The sequence below is a fragment of the Giraffa tippelskirchi genome, chromosome 5 (assembly GCF_054371585.1).
Source record: "Giraffa tippelskirchi isolate mGirTip1 chromosome 5, T2T-mGirTip1v1.2.pri, whole genome shotgun sequence".
NCBI lineage: Eukaryota > Metazoa > Chordata > Mammalia > Artiodactyla > Giraffidae > Giraffa > Giraffa tippelskirchi.
The window spans coordinates 16349589-16375313 of NC_137279.1; the positions used below are offsets into that span (position 1 = coordinate 16349589).

The 25725-nt window shown below is 40.8% G+C and overlaps 1 protein-coding gene across 1 annotated transcript in view; it reads left to right on the forward strand.

The window, feature by feature from the left end:
- The first annotated feature begins 19401 nt into the window (after positions 1-19401).
- SHCBP1L (SHC binding and spindle associated 1 like) overlaps positions 19402-25725 on the forward strand; it is a 35685-nt gene continuing 29361 nt past the window's right edge. Inside the window, exons 1-2 of the mRNA XM_081492532.1 lie at positions 19402-19838; positions 25167-25316. Coding sequence (XP_081348658.1) covers positions 19440-19838; positions 25167-25316 — 549 coding nt within the window. The 5' untranslated portion in view covers positions 19402-19439. The remainder of the gene's footprint in view (positions 19839-25166; positions 25317-25725) is intronic.

Here is a 25725-nt window from a genome sequence, read left to right on the forward strand (position 1 = left end):
ATTCATCAACCTTGACAGTAGATGCCAAAAGAATTCTATGCATATTGTGGTAGTTTCCTGAATAAATTCCTGTCTGACTCTATCTATGTCGATATTTGGCTTCTTTAGTGGAGGGTATTTGGTGGTGGCTTCCGAAATGCCATTAAAACCTTGTTTAAAATGCCATCAAACTTTTTAGCTTAGCCACACAGCGCTGATCAAAAGTTCTGTCTTGAGGAAATGAGCAGTCCTTTTTCTTGACCTGGAGTCCACCTGAACAGCCACCAAGAGTCTCTTTGTTTGGTTGGGTGGATCGAGCCTGATGAATGAATAGCCCCTTTATCAAAGAACAATAGCACAGAAGACCTAGGTCACTAACAAGTTGAGAGGTGTTAATATCCTGGCAGGTAATTATTTCCAGAAAACTAACAACTACTAGAATGTTTCAACTCCTACCATGGTTTTAGAAATTTAGCCAACCCACTTAAAATGTTTTCAAACTTGTTAAAGATTTCGTAGTTTTAGGCTGCACACTTAGTTTCAGAAATCGTGGTTTCATATTAAAATTGTAAAGTAGTAAATATTTCTCTTGAAATTGTTTTGAATTTATAGTTTAGAATCTGAGAGAAGGATTTCATTGATAAGTTTAATTCACTTTCAGATCAAACATGGGGAACAGATATATTGATCAAATGTGTAGTTTACCATGAACACTTTTAACACCTCTCCACCTGAAGTGGTAGGTCAAACCTACCGAGATGCTGCTGTGACCTGCAAATGTTTACTTCAAGAAGTTAAACATCAGACCTTGTGCAGGGGTTAATCAACAGTCTATTTCTAATAGCTTGCTGACAAAGGCAACCTTATTCTATGTGTTTCTAAAAACCACCACCGTTATTTACTGTAACTTTACAGTGAAAACCAAACTGCTCATGGCCTCGATGCCCTGAGAAGCATGGAGTTCTTAGAAACCAAAAGTAAACCTTAGAATGGGAAAATAACTTTCAAACTTGATCTTCCTCTAAAATTTACCGTGGCAGGTAAAGTAAACCAGGAATCCTCCCCCCACCTCCTTGTGTACTGGAACATTTCATGCTGAGTAAATTGTGCGTGGTAACACACCACACTGAATTTAGCTCATATCTGAAAAATACCACAACCATGCTCCATTGTTTGGCCATGTTTACTTTCTGGCTAGAAGAACTTCCAAAGAGTATTCATTTCCTCTATCTCTCTTAGGCTCTGGACCTTTGTTTCTTGCGGTGTAGCTTTGTGTGGTGGGATTTTGGTTGAGTTTTGAATGCTGAAAAGGCGTGATTAGATTTATCTTTAAAATACCTTTTGAAAATACTGTCCATATCTTACTGTTTTACTGTAAAATCCCAGTTCATTTTTACACAAGATTTCTAGATAAACTGATTTAATGTTTAAGACCTGAGGCCTCAGACTACAAAAAAAAAAAACAGAAAAACCCAGCAGCTTGTCATTTCTGATTTCATTTTGTTATCTTTTAGATATTATACCAGATTCTTCTATTGGGTGAGACTCTTTGTTCCTCTGTTTCACCTGTCAGTTTTCAATTGAAATCTCAAATGGCTAGGCTCCTAAGTTGGTCTGCAGTCTCCCTTCTGGTGATAAGCAAGATATGTCCGTGGAGCAAACCAGCTTCTGACACTGATACAGGGACAACTGAAGCTCTCTGATGAGGTACATGGTACCTAATGCTATATCACAAGGATATTAGACAGGAGCAGCCTCCAAAAATGGGTTTTCTTATTGGCAATATTTCACTCTGACATTTCCATCTGTGTTTAAGAACATAATTTAATTTTTAAGTTACCCAAATCAAAAAAATGTAAGAATGAAAAGAAAGAAAATTGCTTCTGTGAAAAGTAAGCTGAACGCCTTGGAAACTTGCAATAAGATCGAATCACTTAAACTTGTTTAGTTGTCAAATTTTGTTGTTTCTTAGTTGCTGAGTCATGTCTGACTCTTTTGCGACCCCATGGACTGTACCCAACCAGTCTCCTCTGTTGATGGGATTTCCTAGGCAATAATACTGGGGTGGGTTGTCATTTCCTTCTCTAGGGGATCTTCCCGACCCAGGGATCGAATCCTTGTCTCCTGCACTGGCAGGCAGGTTCTTCACCACTGAGCCACCTGTGAAGCCTAAGTTGTCAAATTAGATGTAGGTTAAACAATAAAAAGTTTAACTGACATTAAAAGGTCTGAGAACAGTAAATTCCGTGGTGGTCCAGTGGTTAGCGTTCTGTGCTTTCTCTGCCGAGGGCCTGAGTCAGGGAACTAAGATCCCACAAGCTGGGCAGTGCGGCCAGAAAAAAAAATGTTTTTAAATCTGAAAAACAAACACCTCAAACATAAAAGAGCAGCCATCTCACCCTAAGAGTTACTGCTGTGGTCATCAAGTAGGTCAGTTAGGTGGAGGTCCTTAAAAGAAACTCGACTTTAATGTTGACTTATGCCATGTCTATGGTATTCCTAATTTTTTAAATATATCATGGGTGTTACAAAGTGTGTCAAAGAAATGCAATTGAACAACAATACAAGAGAGACTCATGAATGACTTAATTACAATAATAAAAGTGGCAATAAAATATCCCAAAGAAAATGCCGTAATCATTTTATGATTGTTAAAAACTCAATCAGTTTTTAGTTACAAATAATAGAAACAGAAACTGACTTCGGATATTTAAGCAGTTTATTAAAAGAAATTTTTAAAAGATATTGGGTTAAAGCAGATGAATTTTATGGTATGTAAACCACAGACTGATAGAGCTGCAAAAGACGATGTTGTGTGTGTGCTCAATCGTGTCTGATCCTACCAGGCTCTCCTGTCCATGGAACTCTGTCCAGGCAGAATACTCTCCTGTCCAGGCAAGAACACTTTCTGTTCAGTCACTAAGTTGTGTCTGACTCTTTGTGACCCCATGGACTGCAGCATGCCAGGTGTCCCTGTCCTTCACCAACTCCCAGAGTTTGCTCAAACTCATGCCCATTGAGTCAGTGATGCTATGCAGCCATCTCATCCTCTGTCGTCCCCTTCTCCTCCTGCCTTCAATCTTTCCCAGCATCGGGGCCTTTTCCATTGAGTCATCTCTTCACATCAGTGTACTAGAGCTTCAGCTTCAGCATCAGTCCTTCCAATGAATATTCGGGGTTGATTTCCTATGGGATTGACTGGTTTGATCTCCTTGCAGTCCAGGGGATTCTCAAGAATCTTCTCCAGCACAATTCGAAAGCATCAGTTCTTTGGTGCTCAGTCTTCTTCATGATCCAACTCTCACATCCATACGTAATAGAAAAACTATAGCTTTGACTGTATGGGCCTTTGTGAGCAAAGTGATGTTTTTGCTTTTTAATACATTGTCTAGGTTTGTCATAGCTTTCGTTCCAAGGAGCAAACGTCTTTTAATTTCAGGCTGGGAATATGCACTGGATTATGAATGGAATGGAATGGAATCTTCAGTTGTTTTTGTATGATGGGGTGAGGTGGGGCTTCCAACCCACGTGAAGTCATTCTACTCCAGATCATTCCATTCTTTTCTCTCCTTCATTAGTTACCCTCTGATTCTAAGTTCTTTGAAAAATATTAGCTTTTCAAGGCTACAAGATAAAATGAATTACATTTATAAGTCAAACTGCTTTGAACTGGGCTTGCTTAGTTTTCCAAATCCCCACTACTGTATTCTTCCCTGGGCTGCCTGAATATGGTTTTTGTTATCTAAACAGGCAAAAGCCAGCTCCAGGTATTCAATGATTCAAGTTTTTCAGCATTTATAAGGCAAAGACGTGACCACACTTCCATTCACCTCTACACTCACACATTTTTTTCCCTTTTACTCTCTCTGGGGGCAAAAAGAAGGAAACGGAGAAATTCTGGCTTAGGTCAAGCATTCCTTATCTAAAACATACCTTGTTCCCCCTTGCCTTAGTGTTTGGTATGTTTCCTCCTGCAACAAATCCGGGAGAAAGATGGGCGGATGACTCCCTGGGATAGTGCTTCTTCACGGACTTCCCTTGGACTCTAAGTCACTCCATCAGCCCACATCTGGCTGGAGTCCCAAGCCACCCAGCACTCTGGTACCTCTCACCCAGCAGCAGTTGTTCCACTTGGTGAGCCTTCCAAACCTGCAACTAGCAAGTTGACTTAGGAAATGTCCCTCAGGAAAATATGCTTATGGCTTAGACTTTTAATACATGTGAGATGAATCTAAATTGAAAAGTATTCCAAAGGACCTAGGATTTGTAATTCCTAGTGTTAGGGAGCAAATATACTATTGTTAAAAGTTTGGGGGGCTTCCCTGGTGATCTGGTAGTGGTTAAGAGTCTGCTTTGCAATTCAGGGGACACCAGTTCGATCCCGGGTCCAAGAAGATCCCACATGCTGCCGGGCACCTAAGCCCATGTGCCACAACTACTGAAGCCCACTCTCCCTAGAGCCCATCCTCTGCAGCAAGAGAAGCCACTGTAGTGAGAATCCCACACACCACAATGAACAGTAGCCCCCCGCTCGCCACAACTAGAGGAAGCCTACCTGCAGCTACGAAGACCCAGCACAGCCAAAAATAAATACATTAATTTAATTAAATTTTAAAAAGACACTTTGGTGTGACTGTCTAAGTCCATGCTCCATAAATTTGGCTCTATGACAGATGTACATGTGTACATATATACACGTGTATATATATATGTATGAATATTGCATAGGAACAATACACATAGGAATATTACTCAGCCATGAAAAGGAAAGAGATTTTTTCATTTGCAGCAACGTGAATGGACTTGGAAGACATTATGCCGAGTGAAATAAGTCAGACAAAGACAAATACCGTATGAACTCACTTATATGTGGAATCTAAAACATAAAACCAATGAACAAATATAACAGATAGAAACAGAGGTTCGGATACAGAGAACAAAGAGCAAACAAGTAGTTGCTGCAGAGGATGAAGGTGGAGACAGGAAAGAAATGGGTGAGGGAAATTAAGACGTACAAACTTCTAGCTTCAAAATAAGTGAGCCATGAGTATGAAATGTACAATGTGGAGAATCTAGTCAGAAACTATGCAATATCTTTGTATGCTGAAATATCATCACTAGACTTATCATGGTGATCATTTCAAATTGGACAGAAATATCAAATCATTATAGTGTGTTACAAGGACTAACATAGTGTTGTAGATCAATTATACTTCAAAACAAACAAACAAACATAGGAAAAGAGATCAGATTTGTAGTTACCAGAAGCATGGGGTAGGGGAGGGTGAAGGTGAAAGGTACAAACTTCCAATTGTAAGATAAATAAGATAACACTGCTGTATGTTATATATGAAAGTTGTTAAGAGTAAAATGCAAGAATTCTCATTACAGAAAGAAAAAAAAATAGTGTTTCTTGTTCTGTATCTACGTGAAATGATAGATGTTCACCAAATTTACTGTGATGATAGTCATTTCATGATACATGTAAGTCAAATCATTAAGCTGTACACCTTAAATTTATAATGTCGTATGTCAATTATACCTCAGTAAAACTGGGAGGAAAAAAAAAAATCTGGTTCTATGACTCAGAACTAGAATAGGAAACTCACTTGTTTTGCCACTGTTTATCCATTATTGGTATTCCTTTTTAAAGCATGAGGATTTATTGGCTCATATAATTGAAGAGACCAGAGGTAATTACAAATTTCAAGCATGGTTGATTCAGGGCTCTGGTTTTCTTTCTTTCTGCCCTTATTGGTACTGGCTCTTTACCTAGTCTGGATCCCTTTGTGGTTGTAAGAGGGATCTCAGTAGTAGGGCTACATGTTGGAAAATGATTTTATGATTTCCCTGGAGGCTTACTGAATATCTTTACTTTCCTTCAAAATCTAGCAGGTGCTGTATAATTACACTAATTGCATTGGTGTAATTGACAAATGGTTCTTCAAAGCATCAAAGTGCTGAAGCACCAACTTCCAGTGCTGGACAATGAACAAGGGTTAAGTCACCAGAGGGGTCGTGGACATCCTCATTGTCCAAGGGCACGGGATCTCTTCGAGTTGAATAGTTCTGCTGGTCACGTGTCAGGGGAGCACCCAAGCTTTTGCTCATTTGAGAGTCCCAGAACTCAGGGTTAAGCCTTCTTGCCTTACCATATGGCTGGTTTTCTTCAGAGTCTTCTCATCACTGGTTATTTTTAAGGGATTTGGAAAATGAAGCAACGAATATTGTAAAATATTAACACATTTTCTATGAACACAGAGGAAGCCTAAACAATAATGTGGAAATTTTTTCCTAATGTATCATTCCCTTTTATTGTATTTTGACATTCAGGGTAATTCTATTTCTAGTCTGACTGTTAAGTATAGGAGCTAATGTGCATGACAGTCTCAGTTCAGTTCAGTGGCTCAGTCGTGTCCAACTCTTTGCGACCCCGTGAATCGCAGCACGCCAGGCCTCCCTGTCCTTCACCAACTCCCGGAGTCTACCCAAACCTATGTCCATCGAGTCAGTGATGCCATCCAACCATCTCATCGTCTGTTGTCCCCTTCTCCTCCTGCCCCCAATCCTTCCCAGCATCAGGGTCTTTTCCAATGAGTCAGCTCTTTGCATGAGGTGGCCAAAGTATTGGAGTTTCAGCTTCAACATCAGTCCTTCCAATGAACAACCAGGACTGATCTCCTTTAGGATGGACTGGTTGGATCTCCTTGCAGACCAAGGGACTCTCAAGAGTCTTCTCCAACACCACAGTTCAAAAGCATCAATGCTTCGGCACTCAGCTTTCTTCACCGTCCAACTCTCACATCCATACATGACCACTGGAAAAACCATAGCCTCGACTAGACGGACCTTTGTGGGCAAAGTAATGTCCCTGCTTTTAAATATGCTATCTAGGTTGGCCATAACCTTCCTTCCAAGGAGTAAGCGTCTTTAAATTTCATGGCTGCAGTCACCATCAGCAGTGATTCTGGAGCCCAAAAAAATTAAGTCTGACACTGTTTCCACTATTTCCCCATCTATTTCCCATGAAGTGATGGGACCAGATGCCATGATCTTAGTTTTCTGAACGTTGAGCTTTAAGCCAACTTTTTCACTCTCTTCTTTCACTTTCATCAAGAAGCTCTTTAGTTCTTCTTCACTTTCTGCCATAAGGGTGGTGTCATCTGCATATCTGAGGTTATTGATATTTCTCCCGGCAATCTTGATTCCAGCTTGTGTTTCTTCCAGCCCAGCGTTTCTCATGATGTACTCTGCATGTAAGTTAAATAAGCAGGGTGACAATATACAGCCTTGATGTACTCCTTTTCCTATTTGGAACCAGTCTGTTGTTCCATGTCCAGTTCTAACTGTTGCTTCCTGACCTGCATACAGGTTTCTCAAGTCTAAAACTGCACTAATGACATTTTTTTCTGTGGTACAGTCTGTGTGTTTTAGTGTGAGGGTCTGTATGTGTGTGTGGATTGTGTGTTGCAGGGGGTGGAAGTCTAGAGGATGGTCAGGGAAGTGTGAATAAGATCCTGCTGCTGAACTCAGCAGCAAGTAACATAAACTAAGACCAACTATGTGTCAGCCATGGCTTTGAGCTTTTTACTAACATCATCGCATGTAATTCTTATAAATACCCAATGAGGTGATTTCTTTTCCTGATATTTATTTTTATTCATTTGGCTGCACCAGGTTGTGACATGGGAGATCTTTTTTTAGTTACATGGGCATGCGAACTCTTAGCTGTGGTAGGTAGAATCTAGTTCCCTGACCAGGGATCAAACCTAGGCCCCTGGCATTGGGAGCTCAGAGGCTTAGCCATTATACTACCAGGGAAGTCCCCCAGTGATACAATTTCTAACTTGTTCCCATTTACAGATGGAGAAACTGAAGTTCAGAAAGGCAAATTATGTTTCTCGAAATTGCATAGCTTGAAAGGGGCTGAGCTGAGCAGTCTTTTTCCAGAGCGTGAGGCCTAACTGAACTGGCTCCCAGGGCCCTTTCCTTTGAAGTTTATGCTTGATGTTCCTTAGTTATGCGGCAAAAGATGTCTCCCACCTCCATTCTATGCCCTCTGGGAAGCCTTTACTCTGGGAATTCCATAGACAGTTTAAAGGCAGGAGTAGAAGAGCTAGCCCAAGCCTTTTTTGTCCCCTTAGGAAACATTTTATTTCCTCTAGTATAATGGCCTTCTTCTCTTTTCATATAATTCAATATTCTTCAAAACTTAGACAAAGAGCTACTATTTGATTCTTTAAAATATATTTTTATTATGACAGAAATACATGCAAATTGAAAACTTTTAAGAAAAAGAAAACATGGAAATATATAAAGAACCACATAACCCACCCACCCTCAAAATTCCTAAGATAATGCTCTTAACATGTTTGTGGAGTTTCTTCTGCATATACAGCTTTAAGTGTGTTTTTTTTTTCATATCTGGTAATGTGGTAAACAGGCTTCCCTGGTGGCTCAGCAGTAAAGAATCTGCCTGCTAAGCAGGAGATGTGGGTTCCATCCCTGGGTCAGGAGGATCCCTTGGAGAAGGAAATGGCAACCCACTCCAGTATTCTTGCCTGGAAAATCACATGGACAGAGGAGGCCGAGGGCTATAGTTCATGGAGTCGCAAAAGAGTCAGACATGACTCAGCAAGTAAACAACAACAACAATGTGGTAAACATTTTCTCAAAATTCTTCAGGGCAACAACTATGTTTATTTGGATTAATGTTATATTTCCAGGGCCTAGCACAGTACCTGGCACATAGCAATTAGCATCTAATTATTAATGTCTAATTATCTGATTTAATGAATATTAGTTGATCGAATAACTGACATTATACATCCTTCCAAAACTTTCTAAAGCCCACATAATTATGAATCTCTGAGATAAGATGTAACTGTGAAATCACATTAAGATGGTACATGACTCATTTCCAGCTGTTTCACCAGGGAAAGACAAAACAGTATAACACAAAGAAGCCCGGGGCAGGAGTCAGGCTGGCAGGCTCTAGCTTAGTTCAGCTATCGTATGTATAACAATACACACTCCAATTTAACTTCCTAATACCTTGGTTTCCTCATTTGTGATGTGAAGGGGTGGATTGGACTGCTTGCTACTATTCATTTCTGTTTTTACTCTATACCATTTTCTTTCTTTGAAAGGGTATTACTGTAATACATAAATATATTTTATTTGAAAACATTTAAGTAATACAGAATTATATGGGGTAGAAGATAAAGTTTCCATTTTACAACCACTCCCCTCCCCAGTACCATTCTCCTCCCCAAAGGTGACAGCAAGTATAGTTTGATATCTTTAGGTTCTTCCATCCCTTTACTAATGCTTTTATATATGTCCAAATATAAATTAGTGATTTAAAAACCCATAAATGGGATATTATGTGTATTATTCTGAGAACTGCTTCTTATCCTTTTCCCCATTTCTCTACAGTATATTTTGGGGGCCCTTTCTGAATCAGCATATGTAAATTGGCTTTGTTTTGATAAATTGGATGTTACCATCAGTTATTTACACCACCAGCAACAGATGTAGGTTGTTTCCAGTTTTATGCTATTATAAACAGTGCAACAGTAAATAACGTACTGCAGGCTGTAGCTATTAAGAGCATGAACTTTGGACTTAGACTGTGTGCATTTGAATCCTGGCTCCTTCACTTCATAGCTGTGACTTAACCTTTCTGTGCCTCAGTTTCCTCAACAGTAAAGTGGAGATTATGGATTTTAGAACTAAACCAATCAGCATAAATAGAGTTCTTCAACTATATCTGACACATAGTAAGTGCTAAATGCTATTATCGTCATTATTATAATCATTACATATAACATCTTTGTGCACATACACAACAGAATTGATTTCTAAAGATGGAATTACTGGGTTAAAGTTGAGCACATTTAAGATTTTGAAAAGTTTTGCCAAATTGCCTTCCTAAAAGTCTTTAACAATTTCTACTTTCATCCACAGTGGTTAAGAGCGCCTTTCTTACGTTGGTCACTATCCATTTTAAATATATTTGCTCTACTATTAGAGATCTGTGCACTTTTCAAAGCGTAGGCTAATTAACTATGGTCATTCTTAGTGTCCTTTATTGTCAAGATTGAAATGTAAGACTTCTGATAGGCATCAACGCAAGTTTGGGCCACTAGCTCTTCACCAGAGGAGCTATAGTCAGCGGTTTCAGGTTGTGCTTTGTCCATAGCCCGTACTACCTCTCCTTAGTGGAATGCATGTGCCCTGAAACATGTTTGGTGCTTCTTTTCTTTTGGGTAGTTTACGTAAAATGAAATTAAAATCCTGTATTTACCTCAAAAAGAGCTAAAAACAACAGCGGAACACAAAACAAGTATCAGGGAGTAAGCACTCATTGCCAAAGTTTGAAGATTTAACAGAACATCACATTTGAGGTGAAAGAAATGTTAGACTTTAAAGAAATGTGTCTGAGCTTGTCCTTTAGCAAACTGGTGTGTAGCCTCCTTCTGAGTCAGGGCTGGAGCTGGCGGGGCTCAAGGAATGCTTCAGGCTCCACCCAGCCCTTTGGGATTAAACCGCCCAGAAGCTCTCTAGTGCCCTCTTCTGGCCAAATTGAGGAGATACATGCTTATCAGAGAAGGTTCCTGTATCCTCCCAACATTCAGAACATTTGTTTACAAAGTTAACAAAAAGAGTTAAGGAAGAGGGGAAATTGGGGGTTTTAAGAGAGAAAAATTAAATTGCTGACTGGAGTGTTTATAAATATTTATTTTTTCAATTGAGAAAACCAAAAGGAAAAACAAATATCACTATATTTCACAGCATCCTATTGAGTGCACTTTCAAAACAATAAAAACCATATATCCACCATACAAAACTTCTACAATTCCTAGATCTTCAGATGCACTCACTCAGTGCTTTCTGACCAATACAAACCTTATTTAAATAAAAGGGAGAGGATATATGTATACCTATGCCTGATTCATGTTGAGGTTTGACAGAAAACAGCAAAAATCTGCAAAGCAATTATCCTTCAATTAACAAATAAATTAAATAAAAAAACAAATGCTTAACATATAGAAAAATGTGAAAATAATATGCTAGCAACATTAAAGACTTTATAAAATTGTAGCTACTCCTTATTTACCTGTGTTCTTTATATCTGAATTGCCCTCTGGGAATGACTGGGTGAAACAAAAAACTTTTCTCCCCTTGCAGCTGTCAGAGGCGAAAGTTCTCCTCTGACCTCCTTCAGATCTTTACTCAGAAGTCAGCTAATTCAGAGGTCAGCTGAATTTAATTTTGAATGCCCAAACACCTGAACGATGGCTAGAACAAATACAAATTGAATCTTCCCAATTTCCATTCTTGATCTAGTTTCCTCCCCCCTGCTCCTTTCACTTTCCAAAGCATGCCAAAGTCACGAACTACCCCCAAAGACATAATGACTCTCTGAACAGATATTCACAGTTTCGCCTTCTGCTAGCATGCAAGCTCTAGTTAAAGTATAGAATTTTGTGTGCTGGGCTGATGTAGCAGTCATCAGCAGGGCTGCCTGGATAGCTTCAAAGGAGGAGGTGACTGCATACCCAGCACAATATTCGCCTTTGCCATTTTTCAAATAAGAAGCATTCATAAATCATGCAATCTCTGCATTAGCAATAGCAGTTTCTTGTAAGTCAGCTCTAAGGATTAATAACTGCTGAGTCAGTGTCAAACAGTCATGAGGAGTTTGGTGACTAGGTAAAGGGACAGGCTTGCAGGGTTCAAGTTGTTTCAGTGAGAAAGGGTTGTGTGAGGAGAAGTCAGTAACCATATTTCATATGAAGTAAGATGGCTTGCAGAAGGTGTTTATGGTGATGAGACTTGAGCCAGGCTCATATCACGTGGGGAATACAGATGATGAGTGGACAGCCCATAACTATTTCCTCAGTTGATTTTGCAAGGGTTGCCACCACTGAAATAGCTCTCAGGCATGGGGGAAGACCTCTGCTTCCAGGGACTAATTATTGACTGCAATAGCCAAGGGGTCAATGTTGACCTGTGTGCCTTTTAATAAGCACTCCTAGGGCATTCTTTTCCCCTTCCTACACAAAGAGGAAAATAAGCAGCTGGTAATTAGGATGTCCTAAAGCAGAGACTGAGAAGTCTGCTTTTCAGGTTCTGGAAAGCCGTAAAATGTTTCTTCCCCTGCTAAGAGATCTGGTCTTTCAGCTTTGAGCAATGCATAAAGAGACTGGGCAATTAAGAAAAAGTTAGGTATCCAGTTCCTACAGTATCTGGCCAGACCCCCAAATCCTTGAGGTTGTCTTTCAGTCTGTGGGAAATCTGAGACCCTGTGAATCTTATTAGGTTCTAAAGGGAGTCCTTGATCTGAGATCAAGTGTCCTGGGTATTTGATCTGAATTTGAGCAAGCTATCATTTCTTTAGAGACCTAAAGACCTTTAGTTACTAACAGCTTGAGGAGACGGATCCTATCTTGCTCACTTGCTTCCTTGGAAGAGGAGCAGAAAAGAAGTTCATCAACATATTTTAAAGAGTAGACACTTGTGGAAAATCGACATCTGTTAAATCTGCTTTTAGGATCTGTGAAAAGTAGAAAAAACTTTCTGTGTAGTCAGGTGTAGTATTGTCCTTTCCACATGAAAGTGAATAAAGATTGACTTTCAGGATCCACAGAATATGCTGAAAAGTGCATTACAGAGATTTATCATGGTGAAAAATTTACTCTCTGTAGGTACTGCAACCCACTCGAGTATTCTTGCCTGAAAAGTCTCATGGACAGAGGAGCCTGGTGGGCTACAGTCCAAAGGATCGCAAAGAGTCGGACACAACTAAATGTCTAAGCAAACAGGTATTGCCATTAAAAGGGTATGAGGGTTGGAGACAACTGGATGACAAGGGATAACAATGTTATTAATAGCCCTCAGATCTTGGACAAATCTCCATCCTCTTCCTTGGATTTCTTAACAGGGAGAATGGGTGTAATACAAGGACTGGTGCCAGGGACTAGGGAGCCTTGTGTCTCATATTCCTCTATGATTGGTTAATTCCTACTAAGGCCTCAGGATTTAAAGGATACTGTTCAATATTAGGAAAAGTCTTACCAGAGTCAATTTAAATTTGAATTCAGTTCAGTTGAGTTCAGTCGCTCAGTCGTGTCCGACTCTTTGTGACCCCATGGACTGCAGCACACCAGGCTTCCCTGTCCATCACCAACTCCCAGAGCTTTCTCAAACTCATGTCCATCGAGTGGGCCATCCCAGTCCATCCCAGCCCAGGAGGAATGGCTGAGGACTCATTTTAGAAGTATCAGAATTCAATAGCCCTCTTTGTCATTTCCATTTCCTTCATTCCCTTACAGATGTGGTTTTCAAAAAGACTCCCTCGAATTCTCTTTATGCAAATCATCATCTGATTCCCAGGACACCTAACCTAAAACAGTTGGTATGAAAGCCGATTGTGTGTTAGTCACTCAGTCGTGTCCAACTCTTTAACTCTTTGCAAACCCTCCAGGTTCCTCTGTCCATGGGATTCTCCAGGCAAGATTATTGGAGTGGGTTGCCATTTCCTTCTCCAATGGAAGCAGATTATAAGATAATACTTTGGAACTGGACCACCAACTGTCAATGAGGACACTGTCATTGGTGGTAAGTGGAATACTGATAGCTCCTAGCATGATATGCCAGTGTAATGGTTAAAACTTTCACTGTGTGTGAAAGGGAAGGGCTTCACTGGTGGTACAACATCGGGAGTTTGAGAAGTTAGGGAAAGAGGTAACTATAAGCACTATAGAATCTCAACATTCAAAAAAACTAAGATCATGGCAACCAGTCCCATCACTTCATGGCCAATAGATGGGGGAAAAGTGGAAACAGTGTCAGACTTTATTTTCCTGGGCTCCAAAATCACTGCAGATGGTGACTGCAGCCATGAAATTAAAAGATGCTTGCTCCTTGGAAGAAAAGCTATGACAAAACCTAGTCGTTGTTGTTCAGTTGCTCAGTTGTGTCTGACTCTCTGTGACTCCATGGATCCCAGCATGTTATGCTTCCCTGTCCTTCACTATCTCCCAGAGTTTGCTCAAATTCATGTCCACTGAGTCGATGATGCCACCCAACCATCTCATCCTCTATCGCACCCTTTTCCTCCTGCCTTCAATCTTTCCCAGCATCAGGATATTGTCTAATGAGTCAGTTCTTCACATCAGGTGGTCAAAATATTGGAGCTTCAGCCTCAGCATCAGTCCTTCCAACGAATATTCAGGGTTGATGTCCTTTAGGGTTGACTGATTTGATCTCTTTGATGTCCAAGGGGCTCTCAAGAGACCTCCAGCACCACAGTTCAAAAACATCAATTCCTCGGCACTCAACCTTCTTTATGCTTAATTTAAAAAGCAGAGACCACTTAGCTGACAAAGGTGTGAATAATCAAAGCTATGGCTTTTTCAGCAGTCACATATGGATGTGAGAGTTAGATCATAAAGAAGGCTGAGCACTGAAGAACTGATGCGTTTGAACTGTGGTGTTGGAGAAGACTCTGGAGAGTCCCTTGGACTGCAAGGAGATCAAACCAGTCAATCCTAGAAGAAATCAACCCTGAATATTCATTGGAAGGACTAATGCTGAAGCTGAAACTGCAATATTTTGGCCATCTGATGTGAAGATCTGACTCACTGGAAAAGATACTGATGCTGGGAAAGATTGAGGGCAGGAGGAGAAGGGGATAACAGAGGATGAGATCGTTGGATGGCATCACCGACTTGATGGAGTGACTCTGAACAAAGTCCAGGAGATAGTGAAGGACAGGAAAGCCTGTCATGTTGCAATCCCTGGGATCACAAAGAGTTGGACACAACTGAATGACTGAACAGTGACAATAGAATCAAATGGCTCTTGCTAAGTCTTATTTATTCTCTTCACAGGCATAAGACAAAGAAAGGCTAAGGTAATTAATTGCCAGTTTAAGGTTTGAGGCCAGAGGCCTCCAGTACAGCAAATAAAAATACTCATGTACTGCTGAAGGACAGAAAAAACATAGCTCCAGGTTTTTGAAAGAGTAATGAAGTTTCAGAGTAGGTTGAGTTCTCAGCCAGAGCAAGATTGCTAAACCAAAGTGAGGCTCTGATTAGGAAGGAATAAGATCCTGAGACTTAGGGACATCTTGGTTGACACATTTGAAAATATTGAATCCCCAGATGCCCTTGAACTTTCTGGGTATACAGCAACCCATTAAAGCCTGCTCCTCCTGTGCCTGGAGATGATGCATAGGCTTCTGTCTTATGTGAGTGTCTACGGCACTCCTGATGATCCACCCATATTTCCTCCTGGCCACCAGTCTAATAAATAATATTAAGATACAACATAACCCAGCCAGGGAAGTACTGGGTCTGCCAAGGGAAGACAAGGACACTGAAGGAGTGGCCCATATGTACTGGCAGGTAGTGGGAAAGTTTATCTGGACATGGATACTGAAGGTGCTGGATCAGAGAGTGGAATATAAAGCTGGATAAGGGACAGTCCTCGTGATTCATATACTAAAGAATCCATTTAAGAATCCCGCTGCAATGAGGGAGACCTGGGCTTGATCCTTGGTTTTGAAGATCCCCTGGAGGAGGGCATGGCAACCCACTCCAGTATTCTTACCTGGAGAATCCCCATGGACTGTAGCCTGTCTGTCCATGGGGTTGCAAAGAGCCGGACATGACTGAGCGACTAAGCACAGCAAGGGACAGTTTATCAATATGGTTGGAATTCAGTCCTTAATACATCATATATGTGACTCTTTGTGATATGACTTTTGCATGTCTTTCAAATCAGAAGTTTTGTCTTAATTTGCCCCCTCTGTTCGGAGAAGGCACTGGCGACCCACTCCAGTACTCTTGCCTGGAAAATCCCATGGATGGAGGAGCCCGGTGGGCTGCCGTCTATGGGGTCGCACAGAGTCCGACACGACTGACGCGACTTAGGAGTCCCCTCTGTTCCAATAATGCCAAGTTACTTGGCTAAGTTATTTTACTCCTCTGTAAAACCATTAACAACTCTCTCCATCTAGAATGTTTACCCTACTCCACCCCCATTTTACCCCTGTCTTAGACACCTATCAGTTCAGTTCAGTTCAGTCACTCAGTCATGTCTGACTATTTGCAACCCCATGAATCGCAGCATTCCAGGCCTCCCTGTCCATCACCAACTCCCGGAGTCTACCCAAACTCATGTCCATCGAGTCGGTGATGCCATCTAACCATCTCATCCTCTGTTGTCCCCTTCTCCTCCTGCCTCCAATCCTTCCCAGCAGCAGGGTCTTTTCAAATGAGTCAACTCTTCGCATGAGGTGGCCAAAGTATTGGAGTTTCAGCTTCAACATCAGTCCTTCCAATGAACTCCCAGGACTGATCTCCTTTAGGATGGACTGGTTGGATCTTCTTGCAGTCCAAGGGACTCTCAAGAGTCTTCTCCAACACCACAGTTCAAAAGCATCAGTGCTTCGGCGCTCAGCTTTCTTCACCGTCCAACTCTCACATCCATACATGACTACTAGAAAAACCATAGCCTTGACTAGACAGACCTTTGTTCGCAAAGTAATGTCTCTGCTTTTTAATATGCTATCTAGGTTGTCATAACTTTCCTTCCAAGGAGTAAGCGTCTTTTAATTTCATGGCTGCAATCACTATCTGCAGTTAATTTTGGAGCCCCCCAAAAATAAAGTCTGACACTATTTCTACTGTTTCCCCATCTATTTCCCATGAAGTGATGGGACCAGGTGCCATGATCTTAGTTTTCTGAATGTTGAGTTTTAAGTTAACTTTTTCACTCTCCTCTCTCACTTTCATCAAGAGGCTTTTTAGTTCCTCTTCACTTTTTGCCATAAGGGTGGTGTCATCAGCATATCTGAGGTTACTGATATTTCTCCCAGCAATCTTGATTCCAGCTTATGTTTCTTCCAGTCTAGCGTTTCTCATGATGTACTCTGCATATAAGTTAAATAAGCAGGGTGTCAATATACAGCCTTGACATACTCCTTTTCCTATTTGGAACCAGTCTGTTGTTCTATGTCGAGTTCAAACTGTTACTTCCTGACCTGCACATAGATTTCTCAAGGGGCAGGTCAGGTGGCCTGGTATTCCCATCTCTTTCAGAATTTTCCACAGTTTATTGTGCTCCACACAGTAGCCTACTTCTATTTCATACAGCCCATCTGGGAATCTTATCTGCTAATGGAAGTAGAAATTAATACATCCTTTCTGGGAAACAATTTTGCAATACTGAGAGCCTTAAAATGGTTCAGGAACCCCACTTTTCTGGCAAGTGGGGATCTGAAATTTTCAAAAATTTATGCACAAAGATATTAAAAATGGCATATTTATTATTATAAAAATTAATGTAACCAATATCTGAAAGCATAGGTTTATGGAAATTATATCCATACCAAACAACTGAATGTAGTTATTGAAAATGATGTGTTTAAATAATTTGCAATGATTAGAAAATGTTTATGATACACTAAATAAAAAATGAAATTATTAGGACCAAAACTTTGCAATAATGTGATAGGAAAAAAAATTGAAAAAATATTACAAAATTTAACAATTGTTATTGCCTGGTATTGAAAGTAAATTTACTTAAATTTCCTTTTTCCTTATGCTTTTCCATATTGCCAAATTGGTTCAGGGAACAGATACTGCTTTCAGAATCAAGATTCAGCTTAAGTATCACCTCTGGGAAGAAAAGACCTTTTTTCTCACAGTGTGGAGAATATGTGTATATATGTGTATATATATATATATATATATATTTATCATAGTCCTTACCAAAGACAACCACCTATTCACCCATCTGCACCCTTCACTAGGATTATGAAGATGAGAATCTTGTCATTTATTTCTATAACTTAGGCATCTATGCACTGCCTGGCAAATAGCAGCTTCCTAACAAATTGTTTTCTTTTCTTCTTTCTTTTCTTTGGAGGGAGGTTGTTGTTATTGTTTTTTAACTTTTGACTAAGACAAGTGGTCTCTGTTACTCTGAACCTAAAGAGTAAAAAGCCCCAATTCTATTAAAAGCAAACTTTTTCAAGAAATGCTAGTGTAATTTATTTTTCGTTTGATTAGTAAAATCTATAGTTAGGGATAATTGAAAAAAAAAAATCCAGGACTTCTGACAAAAGGAATAAACTTGAGAGTTAAATATGACAAATGTTGTAATTATTCCCTGAACTATAGTTACACGATATTAATACTAATATTTTCCTCAAAATAAACTGCAAGTTTAACACAGTGTCCTTCCAGATGAGCGGGAAGACAGGCAGGTGTTTTCCCAATGCTGTTCCTCTCCGTGGGAGCTGTCAGCCCCAGCGCAGTATTTCACAGCTAGGCTGTAAACAAAAGTTATTCCAATTGGCTCAATAGTACTTTCAATAGCAAAAATAACAGAAACGAACGGTCTCTGTTCTCCAAAACTATTATCTTGAGCTGACTTTTATTGTGAAAGCGTTCGTCATTGCACACATTACTCCCAGCTGGAAATTTGCGTCCAGTTGAACTGTTGCAAAACATATTCTTTCACGTGAGAATTTTGAGCAGCACAAAAGCGACATGAAAATAGACCAAACCTATCCTTCTTGGCAGAAAGTGTCTTTTTTAAAATGTAAAGAAAATTTTATTTTGGGCAACTTGTGAAAAGTTGGGGGGAAACCTAGGTCGCTGAATTTGTCACTAGATTTTCCTCTAGTAATAACCAGAAAGGTCCAGCTACCATTGCCACTCAGTATAAAAATAAACTTTCTTTCAGGCTGTATTTGTGCAGACACGTGTGCATGGAGGGTTAGGTACCACCTACATATATTAGGTTATAAGGACCTGGAGGGTGTCCCACAATCATCCTGAAAACGTATGAGGACCCCACGAAAATCTTCCTTTGGGAGAGAATTCCGTCTTTAAAGAGACGGTTCTAAAGAGGGCAAGGTGAGGTTAGACCCAGCGTCTGATAGCTCAGTGGGTAAGGACTCTGCCTGCAATGGAAGAGACCCAAGTTCGATCCCTGGGTGGGGAAGATCCCCTGGCGAAGGAAATGGCGCCTCACTCCAGTATTCTTCCCTGGAAAATCTCATGGACAGAGGAGCCTGGTAGGCTACCGTCTATGGGGTCCCAAAGAGTCGGACAAGACTGAGTGACTAAACCACCAGCCCCCCGGGCGCCGAGCGGGCGTCATCTTGTGGCGCCCCTCCCCCGCCCACCAACAGCTCGCCCAGAACCTTCCATCCATCCCGCTCCGCCCCCGTCGCGCCCCACAGCATCCCTACCCGCCCCAACCCCCAGATTCGGACCCGCGGCCAACACCTCATCCCCCTAACCCACTCCGGGCGGCATCCCCTCGAGCCGCCGCGCTCGTCGCGGGACGTACAGGAACGGCTCGCCCATTGACTCGCGCGGCCGGGGCCGGAAAAGTGACTAACGGCTGCCGCTGGCCCGCAGGGTGCTGAGGGGATGGCGTCGGGGTCCCGGGTGCCTGAGGACGCAGTCCGAGCCGTCAGCCCCGGCCGGCGAGGCGAGGAGATTGTCTCGGCGCTCACCGGGGACTCGGTGATGGCGGCGGACCTGAAGAGGGCCGCGTCCCCGGTGCGGCCGGTGGTGGCCTTCCCTCGCCCCATGAAGGGGAAGGCGGGCCAGGAGGCGGCACGGCGGCGGCTCCAGCTCCTGCCGGGCTCTCAGGCCGAGAGCCTGGGACAGGGGCCATTAGAGGAGGAAGAGGAGCCCCTGTTCTCAGTGCCCGAGGAAGACGAGGAGGCGCAGCCGCTGCCCCCGGTGTGCTTATTCCCCATGAGGGGGATGTGGCGGGAGGAGAAGGTGGCGCTGTACTGCGACGAAGTGCTGCAGGGCTACAAGGTGAGGACAAGGAGAAGACAGCGGACCCTGAGGGACTCGGGGCCACCTTCCGGGCAGATGCGGGCACAGAGTGCACAAAGAACCTGCATGTCACAAAAGTAAATTTACTCCACGCTTACAGGACTTCCATCTTGATAGAGGTTCCCAGGCCCTGTTAAAGGAATTCCAATTCGATTTTTCCTTCAAACAGATCACGTAGTGTTTTCCATTTTTTTTGAAAGCTGAAGGAAGATAGGCTTTATCAGTGCCCTGGTACAGGCTTCCCACTGGCTCAGTGGTGAAAGAATCCGCCTGCCAGGGCAGGAGTTGCAAGAGACCCCAGTTGCATCCCTGGGTCCAGAAGATGCCCTGGAGTAGGAAATGGCAACCCACTCCAGTATTCTTGACTGGAGAATCTCATGGACAGAGGAGCCTGGCGGGCTACAGTCCGTGGGGTCGCAAAGAGTGGGGACACGACAGAGCATGCATATGGGGTCGCAAAGAGTGGGGACACGACAGAGCATGCACGCATATGCCTTCATCTTAATGTTTTCATTCAACAATCTTTGCCCAAACATAAGGACAGGATTACTTAACCTTGAGTTTTACATTACCATATTAACGACGTTTACACTTGAGGACTGTTTCCCAGACATCAGTCTAAGGATGTGGAATGAGGTTTTGTAAAGAAGATACATACCTTGTAACACTGAATTGAGCAAATACTGTTTTCCTAGCCTGTTTTCTTTTTTATTTTTAATTTTCGTTATAGAAGAAGAATTTGTGTACAAGGATTTTATTGCACTGATGTGTATAAGATATAAAAACTAGAAACTAAATTTCCACAATATGGACTGTAAAGAACTTGTGGTGTCTTCATCTAGTGGAAAATCATGCAGCTATAAAAATTATGCTTTCAGGAGCTATAGATATGCTCATCCTATAATGTTAAGTTAAAAAAATCAGAAGACAAAATATATGATTCATATGTATGGATAATATATGCATAGAAAAAAGACTGGAAGGAAATGCATCAAAATGTCAACAGTGGTTATTCTGGCTACCAGGATTAGGGGTAGTTTTTGTTTGCTTTAGGGCTTCCCTGGTGGTTCAGACGGTAAAGCGTCTGCCCACAATGCATGAGACCTGGGTTCTATCCCTGGATCAGGAGGATCCCCTGGAGAAGGAAATGGCAACCCACTCTGGTACTCTTGCCTGGAAAGTCCCATGGACAGAGAAGCCTGGTAGGCTACAGTCCATGGGGTCGCAAAGAGACCAATACAACTGAGCAACTTCACCTTGTTTTCCTTATATAATCTCTGTTTTTCAGATTGTCTGTAGGTTAGCCTTATTTTATTATAATAAAAAAAAAACTTTTAATGCTGCTACCATAAAACTAGACTGGTATTTAATGACCAATTTATATCTGATATTCAATATCACAGAAAGCTAGATCTCTTAAAGGCAATTAAAAAACATTTCTATAAACTCAATTCAGTTCAGTTCAGTAGCTCAGTCATGTCCGAATCCTTGCAACCCCATGGACTGCAGCATGCCAGGCCTCCCTGTTCATCACCAACTCCCGGAGTTTACTCAAACTCATGTCCATTGAGTGGGTGATGCCATCCAACCATCTCATCCTCTGTTATCCCCTTCTCCTCCCGCCTTCAATCTTTCCCAGCATCAGGGTCTTTTCACATGAGTCAGTTCTTCGCATCAGGTGGCCAAAGTATTGGAATTTCAGCTTCAGCATCAGTCCTTCCAATGAATATTCAGGACTGATTTCCTTTAGGATGAACTGGTTGGATCTCCTTGCAGTCCAAGGGACTCTCAAGAGTATTCTCTAACATCACATTCAAAAGCATCAATTCTTTGGCACTCAGCTTTCTTTATATTCCAACTCTCACATCCATACCTGATTACTGGAAAAACCATAGCTTTGAGTAGACTGATTTTTGTTGGCAAAGTAACGTCTCTGCTTTTTAAAATGCTGTCTAGGTTGATCATAATTTTCCTTCCAAGGAGTAAGCATCTTTTAATTTCATGACTGCAGTCACCATCTGCAGTGATTTTGGAGCCCCCCAAAATAAAGTCTGCCACTTCTTCCACTGTTTCCCCATCTATTTGCCATGAATTGATGGGACTGGATGCCCTGATCTTAGTTTTCTGAATGTTGAGTTTTAAGCCAACTTTTTCACTCTCCTCTTTGACTTTCATCAAAAGGCTCTTTAGTTCTTCTTCGCTTTCTGCCATAAAAGTGGTGTCATCTGCATATCTGAGGTTATTGATATTTCTCCCGGCAATCTTGATTCCAGCTTGTGTTTCTTCCAGCCCAGTGTTTCTCATGATGTACTCTGCATATAAGTTAAATAAGCAGGGTGAAAATATACAGCCTTGATGCACTCCTTTTCCTGTTTTACTGTGTCATTAATCAGTCAGGGTTTAATGTCTGAGTTTCATAATAGTTTAGATTATCATCCTGAGGTAGTTGAATTGAAATGCAGAAAACAAAATGGGCAAAATATTTACTGAATTCTTAGTATGCTCATTTGTTTTTTAGAATGGATTTCTATTTAAAAATTTTATGTGCTGAGTAAATTCTAGTAGGGCATTAAGTCTTTAAAGGTCAGAAAAAATTCATGAGTAGGTTTTTAAACATGATAATAACCATGTTTTTATATGTATAGTTACAGTAAAGATACCTGGAGTAACAGGCAAGTTTGGCCTTGGAGTACAAAATGAAACAAGGCGAAAGCTAACAGAGTTTTGCCAAGAGAATGCACTGGTCATAGAAAACACCCTCTTCCAACAACACAAGAGATGACTCTACACATGGACATCACCAGCTGGTCAACACCAAAATCAGATTGATTATATTCTTTGCAGCCGAAGATGGAGAAGCTCTATATAGTCAGCGAAAACAAGATCAAGAGCTGACTTTGGCTCAGATCATGAATCCCTTATTGCAAAATTCAGACTTAAATTCAAGAAAGTAGGGAAAACCAGTAGACCACTCAGGTATGACCTAAGTCAAATCCTTTACGATTATACAGTGGAAGTGAAAAATAGATTCAAAGGATTAGATCTGATAGAGTGCCTGAAGAACTATGGACAGAGATTCATGACATCATACAGGAGGCGGTGACCAAGACCATCCCCAATAAAAAGAAATGCAAAAAGGCAAAATAGTTGTCTGAGAAGGGCTTACAAATAGCTAAGAAAAAAAGAGAAGTGAAAGGCAAAGGAGAAAAGGGAAAATATACCCATTTGAATGCAGAGTTCCAAAGAATAGCAAACAGAGATAAGAAAGCCTTCCTAAGTGATCAAAGAAATAGAAGAAAACAATAGAATGGGAAAGACTAGAGGTCTCTTCAAGAAAATTAGAGATACTAAGGGAACATTTCATGCAAAATGGGCACAATGAAGGACAGAAATGGTATAGATCTAACAGAAGCAGAAGATATTAAGAAGAGGTGGCAAGAATACACAGAAGAACTATACAAAAAAGATCTTCATGACCCAGATAACCATGATGGTGTGATCACTCACCTAGAGCCAGACATCTTGCAATATGAAGTCAGGTGGGCCTTAGGAAGCATCACCATAAACAAAGCTAGTGGAGGTGATGGAATCCCAGTTGTTATTTCAAATCCTAAAAGATAATCCTGTTAAAGTGCTGCACTCAATATGCCAGCAAATTTGGAAAACTCAGCAGTGGCCACAGGACTGAAAAAGGTCAGTTTTTGTTCCAATCCCAAAGAAAGGCAATACCAAAGAATGTTCAAAATTGCAGTAATTCTCACACACTAGCAAAGTAATGCTCAAAATTCTCCAAGCCAGGCTTCAACAGTATGTGAACCAAGAACTTCCAGATGTTCAAGCTGGATTTAGAAAAGGCAGAGGAACCAGAGATCAAATTGCCAACATCTGTTGGATCATAGAAAAAGCAAGAGAGTTCCAGAAAAACATCTACTTCTGCTTTATTGACTATGCCAAAGCCTTTGACTTTGTGGATCACAACAAACTTTGGAAAATTCTTCAAGAGATGGGAATACCAGACCACCTGACCTTCCTGTTGAGAAATCTGTATGCAGGTCAAGAAGCAACAGTCAGAACTAGACATGCAACCACAGACTGATTCCAAATCGGGAAAGGAGTACATCAAGGCTGTGTATTGTCACCCTGTTTATGTAACTTGTATGCACAGTTCATCATACAAAATGCTAGGCTGGATGAAGCACAAGCTGGAATCAGGGTTGCTGGGAGAAATACCAATAACCTCAGATATGCAGATGACACCACCCTTATGGCAGAAAGTGAAGAGGAACTAAAGAGCCTCTTGATGAAGGTGAAAGAGAAGAGTGAAAAAGCTGACCTCAAAGTCAGGATTCAAAAAACTAAGATTATGGCATTCAGTCCCATCACTTAATGGCAAATAGATGGGGAAACAATGCAAACAGTGACAGACTTTATTTTCTTGGGCTCTAAAATCACTGCAGATGATAACTGCATCCATAAAATTAAAAGACACTTGCTGCTTAGAAGAAAAACTGTGACCAACCTAGACAGCATATTAAAAAGCGGAGACGTTACTTTGCCAACAAAAATCAGTCTAGTCAAAGCTATGGTTTTTCCAGTAATCAGGTATGGATGTGAGAGTTGGAGTATAAAGAAAGCTGAGCACCAAAGAATTGATGCTTTTGAACTGTGGTGTTGGAGAAGACTCTTGGGAGTGCCTTGGACTGCAAGGAGATCAAACCAGTCAATCGTATAGGAAATCAGTCCTGAATATTCATTGGAAAGACTGATGCTGAAGCTGAAGCTCCAGTCCTTTGACCACCTGATGCGAAGAACTGACTCATTTGAAAAGACCCTGATGCTGGGTAAGATTGAAGGCAGGAGGAGAAGGGGACGACAGAGGATGAGATATTTGGATGACATCACCTACTCAGGGGACATGAGTTTGAGCAAGCTCTGGGAGTTGGTGATGGACAGGGAGGCCTGGTGTGCTGCACTCCATGGGGTTGCAAAGAGTCAGACACAACTGAATAGCTGAACTGAAATTGCTCAGTAGATCAATAAAACAAATTACTTAAAAAATAAATAATAAGTAGATGTCTCATCTCTGAATTACTCTATTGAGTGATAGATATCTTTTAATTTCATTCTAATTTTTTAATGTTTCTATTTTTCATTAAATATAGATTCAGTTAAAATCTATTATTTCCGAGTTTTTTCATTATTTTAAGGGCATATGGGCTGCATACTTAAATAGAAATCAGTAAAAATACTTACATATAAATCTATAATTTCATATATTTATATGTGTACATATTTTTGTTTTGCTAGGCAGAAGATGCTGATGATGCTATGAGTAAATATCTATCAGAAAAATTAAAGTTGAAAGACAAATGGCTTGGAGTCTGGAAAGCTAATCCTGAGTTATTCTTTGTGAAATATGAAGAATCTTCTATCCCATTTGTTGGTATATTGGTTGAGGTAAATAATTTTCACCTGATCCTTTTTCTTTGCATGAAATTATCAGTTCTTTTTAAGACCAAAATGTAACTTTATAAATTTGAGGCTTGGATACTTAAACAAAGGTTGACAAAAGTTTACATCTATTTTAAGTTTCTTAACAAGTTAATAGTGTAAAAAGAGAGTAAGGAGGGATATTTGCACACATTTTCTTGTAAACAGTTATCATTAAATCAAATCTTGTAGTATTGGATAATATTTATTAGCCTACTTTCAATTGCTCAAATAATGTAAAAATAACAAAAGTGCATTTCTTAAAAATTAGTAAATTAGGCTTTAATTAGCTTGGGTCTTTTTTCCCCATTATTTATCTTTAATCTTCATTTATCTGAATTATGAGATTTAGTTATATGAGGAAAGAATAAACTAG